The following is a 12258-nucleotide window of genomic DNA, read 5'->3' as shown; positions in this document are numbered from 1 at the left end:
GTAAAGACTGATTAATCAATTATTAAATATATAAGAAGTCATATGTTGATAAGCAGACATTGACTTGGCCTAACCATCCATGAAAGTTACCTTCATATAACACTGAACCATCTTCAAGCAACAGCTCCATGTAAAGGCAAAGCAACTTGTCGACACTGGTAACCAAGACAAATCACTTCTTTACTATATAACTATTAAAGATTTTATGAATATGCAGACAAGTAAATAAGTTACTACTTGCCCGCTAGTGGATGTAACCTATACTCGTGACAAAATCTCTTTCAGAAGCAGGAGGAAGCGTAAACCACAGCTGACGTGCTCCAATATGAATATGAAAACACTACGCATATGCAGGATGTAACTCTTTAAATTATGCTGAGGTAATTAAGTAGCAGCTTGATAGGCCCATCAACACACATGGCTTCGCTTGCCTGCAATATTGATTTTTAAATGCTGAGAGCTACACCGAGGCAATGGTGAATCTGGAGTTAATAATGACAATGTTCAACATTACTAGACAAGAATTTGATAAAATTACATGCTTCTTTCTGTTGATTATATGTCCATATTAGCGCATACTGTATATACAGTCATAATAATTTGATATATCTTTCTTGCAAATAATATTGTGGACAAAAATATTGATCTTCCAAAAATTCTTCACCGCTCAATGCTCAATATGATACCACACTGAGCCAATGAAAAATAATCACACATTCACATGATTATTGAATGACAGAAAATATAGCATATATTAATTGTGAAGCTACAGTGACAACAAAAGTATACACAATTAAAATTACACACTATGTAAATTTGAGAACATACAATACTACCAATGCAAGACGTGTACACATATTTACATAAGTGTAAAGATACAAATAAGTCTCATAAAAAAGGATTGCATTTTTCATTTCGGTCTATCAAATGAGTTTCGACGATGGCGTCTTGAAGATGGGCCTCTCGAGCCAAAATTTGGAGGTCTATTCATTCGATCAGACCAAGGTCGTGGGCCTCCTCTTCCAAGTATTCCATCCAATCTGGGTCGGTTCATACCTGAGGGGCCTCTCATCCTATGCGGACCGTCTCTTCCTCTCTGAGAGGTGTTTTCCATTCTAGGAGGTCCATCTGGGCCAATTGGCCTATCGTTCCAATGTTGGCCATCTAACCTAGATGTATTACTTCTAGGTGGGCCATCCATCCTAGGTGGGCCTTCTACCCTAGGCGGGCCATCCATCCTAGGCGTTCCATCCATTCTAGGCGGGCCATCCATTCTAGGTGGGCCATTCATCCTAGGTGGGCCATCCATCATAGGCGGGCCATCCATTCTAGGTAGGCCATCCATCCTAGGCGGGCCATCCATCCTAGGCGGGCCATCCATCCTAGGTGGGCCATCCATTCTAGGTAGGCCTTCCATTCTAGGTGGACCATTCATTCTAAGTGGGCCCTCCATTCTAGGTGGACCATCCATAATAGGTGGACCATCCATTCTAAGTGGACCATCCATTCTAAGTGGGCCCTCCATTCTAGGTGGACCATTCATTCTAGGTGGGCCTTCCATTCTATGTGAACCATCCATTCTAAGTAGGCCATCCATTCCAGGTGGGCCACTCATCATAGGTGGTCCTTCCAATCTAGTTGAGCAATCTGATCGAGGAGGACAATTTATTCCAGGTGGACCATCTATTCTAGGTAGGCAATCTCTGTTATTAAGGTTGTCCATTCTAGGAGGGACATCCATTCTAGGTGAATCCTCAATCCTTGGTGGAACTTCCATTCTTGGTGGGGCCTCCATTCGAGGTAGTCCTTTCACTCTTGGCAAAGCTTCCATTCGAAGCGAACCTTCCAAGCAAGGCGGACCCTCCATCCTATAGGATCCATCCATTCTAGGACCGTCGAATCTAGGGGGGCAATCTAATCTACGTGGACCATCTCTTCTAGGTGGACCATCCATTCTTGGCGGGCCATCCATTCTTGGTGGACCATCCATTCTTGGTGGACCATCCATTCTGGGTGGACCATCCATTCTAGGTGGACCATCCATTCTAGGTGGACCATCCATTCTAGGTGGGCCATCCATTCTAGGTGGGCCATCCATTCTAGGTGGACCATCCATTCTAGGTGGACCATTCATTCTAGGAGGGCCAAGCATTCTTGGTGGCATATCCATTCTAAGCGCGCCATCTGTATAGTGTGATCCGTATCTTCTTTTTAAGTTATCCATTCTTGGAGGTTCATCTAATCTAGAACTATTGCTTCCATAAAGTGGACCAGCCATTCCGGATTGCATATTTATAAATGACTTGTCTAATTTTTTTGGCCGTTCCATTCTAGAGACGCCTTCTAATGCAGGAGGCCCATCAAGTCTAGGAGACCGATGAGAACGAGATGAACTGTTTCTTCGCCGTGGTTTGGTATCATCACATCGACTGCCTGTAACAGAATGACGATCTCCTGCTAAACTAGTTCGACATGATTGTTCTACTGCCAGGTCACAATCTGCAAAAGATAAAGTGGGGCTTCCAATGCTAGATGGTAAACTTGATCGAAGTCCCTTTATTTGAAGGTTATCTGCTTGGCGAGGCCTATCAATAGAAGTGGACCTACTCCGTGCTGGAAGATCTAGCTGGAAGTGACCTACAGATGGCGAACTTGACATTGTGTGTCTGTCCAAAAGAGGAGGACTGTTCAAGCACTGAGGCCTAGTTTGTATAGACAAGGGAGCAAATGCAGGTAAGCTTTCTTTACTTGCGGGTGATGCCATTCTATGAGGAGACTTCATTCGATGTAGTGGAGCAAACCTGTTCAGCACCTCTGAAGAATTGTGCATCATTTGAAGCCCCTCAGGAGAGGTCATTGACATAAAAGGTGGGGTTTGACTAAGGTTCCGACTAGGAGCTTGACTTGCCATTGGAGATTTAACTTGCAGTCCAGATCCAATTCTATCAGTTTGCGTAGATTGTTGTTCATTTGAAAAACTAATCATAGGAGAATTTGGTGGCAGGCCAGGTAAATTGGAGTCTGTTGCGCTACTGAGATTAGAAGGCAGTACTGAAAAATTGCCAGGGTGATTACTATTAGGGCCGAGAATATGCTGAACAGCAGCAGGATCTATCTGGTTGTTGTCTATTGCCATTTTGACTTTTGAAATCAAATTAGCAACTTTAGAGTCAGGTACAACTGCTGGAGGATGCAAAGGGAAGCTATTGGAAGGCATGTTGCCTAAAAGACCAGGTTTGGTAGCTGCGGGTGACTTCATGAGTGGCTGTGAATGGGTCTCCCCTTCATTAGCAGACCCTGACGCAGCGAGCTTCTTGAGCCTAGCATTGATAGACGCGATACCTGCAGATGTCGATTTTCCTTTTATCTTCAGTCCAACCTTTTTCATAATGTTATCCTAAAAAATTTCACATTATACTATGGGACCGGTGGAGGTCGTGAATGACAACTAGCTACATATATATGATAAACAGTCTGGCATATATCAGGCTGGAAATGTCACTAAATACAGTCAAACCTTTACATATAACCACCTCAATATACAAATTTTCCAACACACAAAGCAAAATTTGACACTACCATTTGTGTGACTCTAAGATGATATAACAAACCCCCAAAACTCTTTACTAATTACAACAGTAATCATGGTTGCAGTAAAGTGCAACAAAGTGCATGCAAAGGATTTTTAATAGCTGCATTTTTATTGTATCGGAAAGGACGACGTCACAAAAATCCTTCATTTTTTTGTGACGCCAATTTATCATTGTCAGCCATCTTTATAGACAGTTTTATCTTTAAAAACACGAAGCTTTTGCAATGAATTTTTGAAAACGATGTTTTGTTTGCAATCTTTTTATTATACAGTCATACTTCGACTTACGAGCTTAATGCGTTCCGAGACTGAGCTCGTATGTCAATTTACTCGCATGTTGGTGCAATTTATATATAGAACAATTAAATATACATTGATTGGTTTTCATACTCTAAAAAATGCAAATAAAACACTCAAAACAAGATATTGTAAAAGAAAGAACATGCTGGTTATTGTCCTAACTTACCACAAGCTTTCAAAAAGCAACAAATAAAAAATAATGCAAGGAAATGTGATTAATTAAAATGTTAAATTAAATACATACAATAGCAGCTAACGCTAGCATTTGCTAGCGAGGAAGATATAAGTTATCCTTCATTACAACAGTTGACTTTGATAAATTTGGATTTTATCTAAGTCTTAAAAAACAAACTTAGAAGCAAACCTAAAAGCAAACTTTCATTTTTAACTTAACATAATTAAAATTTCTTCGACATTCCGAGTTTGAAGTTTGTCGCTGGTTAGCTAATTTTTCCTTTGTTCTGCGTTCACAACTAGCCGGCCGTTTTAAGATAAACCTATGGTATCTAAGGACGTTTGCCTTTGTCGCCCTTTCAACATGTTGAGATTAGGACGAACACAGGTGTCGTCACAAAGGGTTAATGCACGACCACTAGCCAACTTGTCCGAATGTCTATTTTACAGTTTTGATAGATAGCACCGACCTTTTCGCATAGCATCGTTTCAGTTACGCTGTAACCGGCCAAGTGTTTATCCAATGCCATCAGCGGTCGTGAAGATCGCTGCGCCGTTTGGAAACTATGGTTAGTCCTTTTGCGAACTAAATGCCCTGAATATAATCCTTCTGTTTGATAATTGTGGATGTATTTCTGTCATATTGCTGAGCTAGCTCAATCATGCATACACATTTCGCATATTTTTCAATAATTTTCTGTTTAATATCAATTTTCATCATTTGCTTTTTCTTTGCATTATCTTTCATTTTACTGGCAAACTTTCGGTCTACGCACAGTACTTTTAATTCACATAAATCTGCACTGCAAACTGCGTACAAAAAGCACGGTACAAAAGTATAACCTGAGCAGTTGAAAAATACAGAGTGATGCTGTTCTCATAAAACACCTCCGGCATACTCGGCAACTGACTCACGTGCTCGTATCTCAAACATGGCTCGTATGTTAGTGGTAAAACTTGCTTAAAAGCTGGCTCGTATCTCAAGTTTCTCGTACGTTGGAGCACTCGTAAGTTGAAGTATTACCGTAGTATCAAAACAACACTAAAAAGTACTATAAATAAAAGAAAATCGATTGTTTTCTACAAATATGGCGGCTTTTTCGTGAACGAGCGCATGTGCAAATGGCTTGATGATGTCAAAAAAACGATGGATACCTACATAAATTCTACAATGATCTGAACTAATATAATTCTAAACGAAATCTACAAGTATATAAGATAAAATAATTCTACAAGTATATACGATAAAATAATTCTACAATGATTTGAATAAAAGCAAATGACTAGCTTATGAGTCTCTTAGATCAAGAATACTGGACTAGCTTGCCATTTCCCATAAAATACATGGGGAGGGTTATTTACAAAACCTGTTTGAGCCATACAATGTACTCTATGGCTAACTGTAGAACAGATCAATAGGCTCCCAGTTTAGACTGTTATTTTTATTTTAATATTTTCCTTATAGGTCATGTATTTTTACACAAATTGGCTCCCAACTTATGAACTGTGGCTGACCTGATGTATGTAAAAATTTGGAAAAAGGGAATGTTATTTTGAGCCTTTTACTTTTCGCAGGAAGCATTGGTTTCCATTAACCATGATAGGTGACCGGTTAAGCTATTGTGTATTATGAGAATATTTAGTCCCGCACATGATAGTTTTTACATAGGAAAAAGGTGTCAGAGCGAATAGATTTCATATGCAGGCATGACTGTATTTGGTTAAGGCCAATAGGCCATGGTCTAATGGGTAAAAACCTAAATTAGTCATGCTCTGTCAACCACCGATTTCTCTTTGTCAGCAGACAAGGTCATCAATGACGCTGTTTTCAGTACGATCAAACAAACTAAAACAATGATTTGTTTAACTAACTTTTATTCAATTTGACATACCTTGGCCTTAACAAGTGCACGATCTTTTTGTGATCTCATAGACTTTTCCCCAGTTTGCATATCTTTTGGTGGAGCAAATCTGTTGTAAACAAATAAAAACATAACACTGCGAAACAATCAAATTTGACATACCAGAATATTAAAATAACAAAATGGCAGAGAAAACAACTTTTATCAAATTGATTCCCTTGCAATGAGAAAAAATAAATCATAGGTGTGACATAACAAACAAAAACAAACTTAAAGTTACTTTATATAAAAGGCTGTGGTTTATGAACAGCAAATTTATGCAAATGCATACCTCTGAGATGGCATAGACGAACTGTGAGCTTGAGATGTTGTTGACAGCGATGGCATATTGTTTCTGAAATTATAAAGTCGAAAAATAAAAATATTTATAATAGGAGTGTCATTTCGAATGCCGCTTACAGTGCATTAGCTTACACAGACACATGCAACTATATGTCTGCAAGCCTTTTACACATGGTTATGTACACGTGCGCGCACAAGCACAATTTTGCACAAACGTAGCAAATTCTTATGCTGCAATTTTAATCATCGCTGTATTAACCAGAATGAACACAAGCAAACAAGTGTGGTTATTGTCCGCTGTAACTGCTGTTTGTTAACATATATTTTACGAATTGTATTCTCTTTGTTTAATAAAAAGACACATCATTTCTTACAATGATGGATGACTTGATAGAAATAACTCTATAGCATACTGTGTGTTGGAAAAGAGTGGCATGATGGAAGAACTATTTGCAGAAACCACATCTCCACTCGGAAGGCGCATAGGCGCTGGTGGCCTTGAAAGTGCATCAAGATATGGTGGCCTGAAAAAGCACAGAATTGGTAAGAATCTGGTCAAAGTTACATGTAGGCGAAGGTATAAGATAAATAAATCGCTTCGTGTCACGCAATAGCCATTGTTTGAGCCTTAAGCGGATATGCTATAGTTAGCTAGTCTGACCAAATGAGGTTATTTAAAGGTTTCGATGATGTATTCAAAGTCATATATCAGATAAACCTTGAAATCTACCTAGGCAAAGAGCAAAGATAACAAAAGCAAATCTCACCCTACAATCAAACACAATTGAATCTAGTGTGGGAGTTCAAGCTAGCATTACCTTGCTGCCGATGTATTAAAAGAGAGAGAGAGACACTTCTATGTGCTGATCTGGCAACAATGTCAAAAAACTTGAAAGCCTACCTCATCATTGCTGCATGGCCTGTGCCAGGAAAAGGGGCTACGAAGGCTTGTCGTACATCAGAAGAAGCACCTACAGGCAATCCGCCGATAATGGCATTTCCCTGCAAATATGGCGGATTCATTCCCAGAAAGGGAATAGAAAGAGGGGAAGGTGGCATGGGAAGAGTGGATACCGGGGCTGCGGCAGGTACTGAGAACGGAGTAAGTGGAGGATATGAAGGGGTAACCAACGGCAAAGACAAAGGTTGCTGGAAGGTGCCAGTTGATGATAAAGTAGCCATTTGTTGAAATGTTGGAGCAGTTGTTAGCTGAGTTCCAACAGTGCTTGTTGTCGAGACAGAAACCTGAGTGATAGACTGTTTCATATCACTCTGCTCAATGGTTGATGTTGTTGGTTGGTCTGAAATAACACAAAATGTAATCAATAACAGCAGCTAAAATTATTCATGTAACAAATAGAGTTTGGATTACTGAGGAACGATATCAATAATAATTGAAGACAATACAAAAGGAAAAATAGTCCGATCAACCACAGTAAAAAATACCTGCAAGCCTAGATAAGGCACACACCTGCAGAGACTGTCAGCTTCTTGCTGGGTGCCGAAGGTTCAGAGGCAGCTAATAGTGTAGCCTTCATAGACTGCAACAGCTGATCAGATGCAGGTCTTAAAGAAGTTGTTTCAGCAATTATTTCCGTCTCATCTTTAGATGCCTTGCTGATGGGAGTGACAGCAGCAGTCTCATCTGTCATCTCAACAGAAGTTACAAACTCCTTGGTAAGAGTCTCTCCATCATCATTTTCATAGCCAGCAAATTTACTGAACGCTACTTTGAGCGGACTTGATGGGGCCTTATCTGCTGGTTTGGCATCCTTGAGCCGAGTGAACTCTGCACCAGGTGTGGTGGGTCTTTTACCGACTTTATTCACTCTGTCAGCAGCTTTACTTTTAGCGAGAGCCAGTCTTCTTGAAGCGAGCTTGTTGAGGGCAGCTTGTCGAGCATCAAATTTAGGGCTGACTTTTGGCACAAACTTAGTCTTTTGGGGCGCGGGTATGGATGTTTTAACAGGCTCCTCAATAACAGCACTAGCCGACCATTTTGATATTTTGGCTTTCGCTTCAGCAGCCATTTCTGCAGACAATGTTAAATGCTCAGGACTTGGCGGCCAGTTGGTGCTCTGTATAGCTGACTGATGCCGAGGAGAAGGTGAGCGAGATTCAGATGATATTGACATAGAGTCGGGTTGTGATCTTGCGGGGGAAAAAGACATCATATTGTGCAACTTGTCCTTTTCAACCTGAACAGAAGTGAAGGAATCTTTATGAATAACTGGACCATTATTTGACAAGTTTAAAATGTGTGTCGCTACATTTTAATGATTACGATAAGCTGAAAAATACCTGTGTTTGCGACTTCTTTTGTTTACGGGCTGCACTCTCAGTGAGGTCTGTTGTTTCACTGGATTCTTGAGGTGAAACTGGAGACGATAAATTGTTCATAGGAGGAAGAGATGATTGACTAGATAATGATTTACCAATATCATCACGAGGGTGTGGAGATCTGTAAACAGTGCTTCAGTATCCCATAAAATTGCAATGCTTATTTGCCTATTTACAACAAAATTGGTGGCCTATAAAAAGGTGATATTTTTAGAAGCAAAATGTTAATACACAAGAATTAACTGCTTATTATTTAAAACAAAACTCATGGCATGTGGATAAAATGAATAGTAAAAAATTTTTACCTAGTTTACCAACATAACAACTCTGTTATGTGTAAAACATCACAATAACACTTACTGACATGTCTCAACACAATAACACTTACCAACATGCCGCAAGACAATAACACTTACCACCATGTTTCAACACAATAACACTTACCAACATGTCTCAACCCAATAACACTTACCGACATGCCTCAACACAATAACGCTTACCAACATGTCTCAACACAATAACACTTACCGACATGTCTCAACACAGTAACACTTACCAACATGTTTCAACCCAATAACACTTACCAACATGTCTCAACACAATAACACTTACCGAGATGTCTCAACACAATAACACTTACAAAGATGTCTCAACACAATAACGCTTACCAACATGTTTCAACACAATAACACTTACCAACATGTCTCAACACAATAACACTTACCAACATGTCTCAACACAATAACGCTTACCGAGATGTCTCAACACGCTTGCCTCGTCTAGCATCCTTTTCATTACTTGTCTCTTCCTCAGGTGGGTTTCCTTTTTCCTGAGAAGAGAGCTTTTTTGCAACGGTTGCGGTATCCATCTTAGATGTTGTTTCGCTAACCTTCACATCGCTTGATTTGCGATTCAGACTCTTTGGCTTGCTATTGGATGGTTGCTGCGTCTTTGAAGCTTCCCGTTTTCTCTCCTTACTATCTGACTTCCGTTTAGGTAAGCTATCAACAATGTCAGAATCTTTATTTGCTTTACTGCTGACTTTCTTCTCAATTGATTCTTGTGGTGCATCTCTGGTTTGACGACTAGTTGGTCGTCTTTCAACAGAGGATCGTCGCTCAACAGAGGACCGTCTTTCAGCTGAAGGTAATCTTTCAATTGAAGATCGCCTTCTTCTGCTCTCTGAAGATGTGGGTCTTTTGTCAAGTCGAGAAGCTGGCCTATCAGATAATGTTCGGCCATCTTTCCTCCTCTGTGGCGGAGATTTGGGATTAGTACGCACCAATCGAGGAGGACTCTGATATGCTGGCCCTCTATCGTGGAATTCTTCCCATCTGTAAGGCGGGCTTACATCCCTTATTGGACCTATCCTTCTTGGGCTTACATCTCGTTCACTTAATCGTCTAAAATCACGAGGAGGTGACCTCATCCTTTGCCTTGCCAAGTCTTTTCGATATTGGCTCATTTCCAGAGGTGGGCTGCGTCGAAACCCATGTCTGGGATCATCAAAATGAGGAGGTGGAGATATGAAACGTGGAGGAAAGGGATAACCCAGAGGAGGACTTCTCCCTTCTCGTATCCTACCAAGCAAGATCAGTAAACAGAATGCTATTACAATATATTTGAACTACCAATATGCTCATACCATAAAAGAAGCATAACGAAAATGAAAGAAAAGGAAGTAAAAACGGTTGCAGGACCGAAATCAAAATTTTAATCCAGCAAGATTTTCTCAGGTTTAATGAGCAGTATGCTTGAGCATGAACAGTAATGCTGACAAAAGCACTAATTATTGTAACTATAACAACCATTCACCAACTAAAAGTACACCAAAAACCTTTAGGCTATTAGCAATGCATCATTAAGAAGCGGTGTTTTTATATCGAAGTTTTCTAGAACCTTGCTTAGGATAGCTTCATATAGGCTATAAAAACAAATCTTAATACTATTGTAATTGTGGGTGCATGTTGAATCTAAATTCTTTGACTATGTATTGTTGAAAAATTTAAGTCTATCATATGCCGCTGTCTATCCTGACAATGCATATACTATATTATTATATAGCAGCATTTGGAGAATCAGAATCTCTATTACTACTACATTTCATATTCTACTTTTATCAGACTTATTTAAATATTATAAACAAAACGAATACAGAATTTAATAGTTTTAGCTGCACTGGAAACTAGAAATTTTTAACTAAATTCACTTATATGAAGAATTGCATAGGCTATAGTAAAAATGAATGGCCAGTCACATTCAAAGAACCATTGTGTCAAATGCAGACCAAAAGAGATAAATCAATTTGGTTTTGACACAAATCCAATGAGAAACATTTCAAGTGTGTAAACTTTGTAAAGTTCTTAGGATAAACCTTCTTTATAGAAGCCGAATGATTGTCTACCTGTATTCACGTCGTAGTTTTTCACGAAAAATAGGGTCATGAACTAGATCTCTTGGATGCATAGGCATGGGCTCGGCTCTTCTGTAATCGCCAGGTGACATGGGCCGATATCGCGAGGGCATAGCAGTTCGGTAGTCTGGTGACAATGGGCGGGGGGAGAATTGATGCGGTGACAGTCGTCGAGAGGGAGATCGAGCGGGAGAGATCCTTCTTCCAAATGAAATTCCTCTAACAGGTGATCGATATGGTGAAATCCTCCTTGAAGGTGACGTAGGTCTGTGAGGAGATCGATGCCTGATATGACCACGAAGGTCATCAACAGGCGATAATGGCCGTCCAGTGTCCGAATCCATCAGATTTTGTGATAAAGATGCCTCACGTGCTCCAGAATATACTCTATTTCTAAAATAACCAGTCCTAGACTCCAGTATGACTAAATCATATGGAAGAAGCACTACAGGTTTAATCATTTTTTCATTTTCATTTTAGCCAGTCCAAGCACACAGACTTGTCAGACTGGCTAATCAATATTATACAGTAAAATCAAAATTTAGCAAATGCTGCTCATAGTCAGCAATCAGCATGGGAGAGTAAGCGAAGTGGAGGGTCTAGTAAACCTCTGCCCCATGTAAATACTATCAAGGTGTGGTAGTTAGCTGCAGTGAAGCAATTATAGAGGAAGGACAACAGTAATGTGAAAATGAAGCAATGAGCTTTCCAGTTACAACAAGGAGTGCATTCAAAGCTGTCCTCTCACCACTCATAAATTACATGACTGGTAATTGACATTGATGAAATGCTTACTAATTGGCCCTTGGCAAGCCGTAATTCTGTTTGTCATGGTTTCTCATCGGTCAACATTAATTAGTAAATTTAATTGAACTGAAAGACTGCGGTTTAATTCCTAGACTGTCATCCTTATGGAACTCAATTATGCCAAGCCTGCCTACGCTAAGATTTCTTTCCTAACAACCTTCGTGTTTTTCAACTCATTTCAATGAAATACTGTCTAAATAACTACAAGAAATAACTGGTGTCGTTGTGTTAAGTGTTATCTCTTATTTACCGTTTAACATGGATATTAGTGGTATGTTACGCTTTTACATTATTTTAGGTTTTTATCCCCACTTTAGCGCGATAAAATGTAAACAAGTATGTGTTAAGATATACAGAAAAAAACAAATTAAGCTAATAAGTGAGAATGAAAAATGATGCACCGTATATCCCGGCATATAAGCCTATTT

General features: G+C 39.6%; 1 protein-coding gene across 1 annotated transcript; it reads right to left on the bottom strand.

The window, feature by feature from the left end:
* Positions 1 to 551: 551 nt before the first annotated feature.
* Positions 552 to 11122, bottom strand: LOC137395081 (uncharacterized). Its single transcript, XM_068081874.1, has 9 exons — positions 11015 to 11122; positions 9363 to 10190; positions 8572 to 8731; positions 7742 to 8468; positions 7172 to 7571; positions 6684 to 6794; positions 6260 to 6322; positions 5959 to 6037; positions 552 to 3397 (listed from the first exon to the last, which is right to left on the bottom strand). The coding sequence occupies exons 1-9, from the start codon at positions 11113 to 11115 to the stop codon at positions 911 to 913; spliced, it is 4956 nt and encodes a 1651-aa protein (XP_067937975.1). The 5' UTR covers positions 11116 to 11122; the 3' UTR covers positions 552 to 910.
* Positions 11123 to 12258: the final 1136 nt, after the last annotated feature.

Source organism: Watersipora subatra, chromosome 1 (assembly GCF_963576615.1).
Source record: "Watersipora subatra chromosome 1, tzWatSuba1.1, whole genome shotgun sequence".
In the NCBI taxonomy this organism is placed as follows: Eukaryota; Metazoa; Bryozoa; class Gymnolaemata; order Cheilostomatida; family Watersiporidae; genus Watersipora; species Watersipora subatra.
The sequence above is the reverse complement of the archived record's forward strand: the minus strand, read 5'-3'. Positions and strand labels throughout refer to the sequence as shown.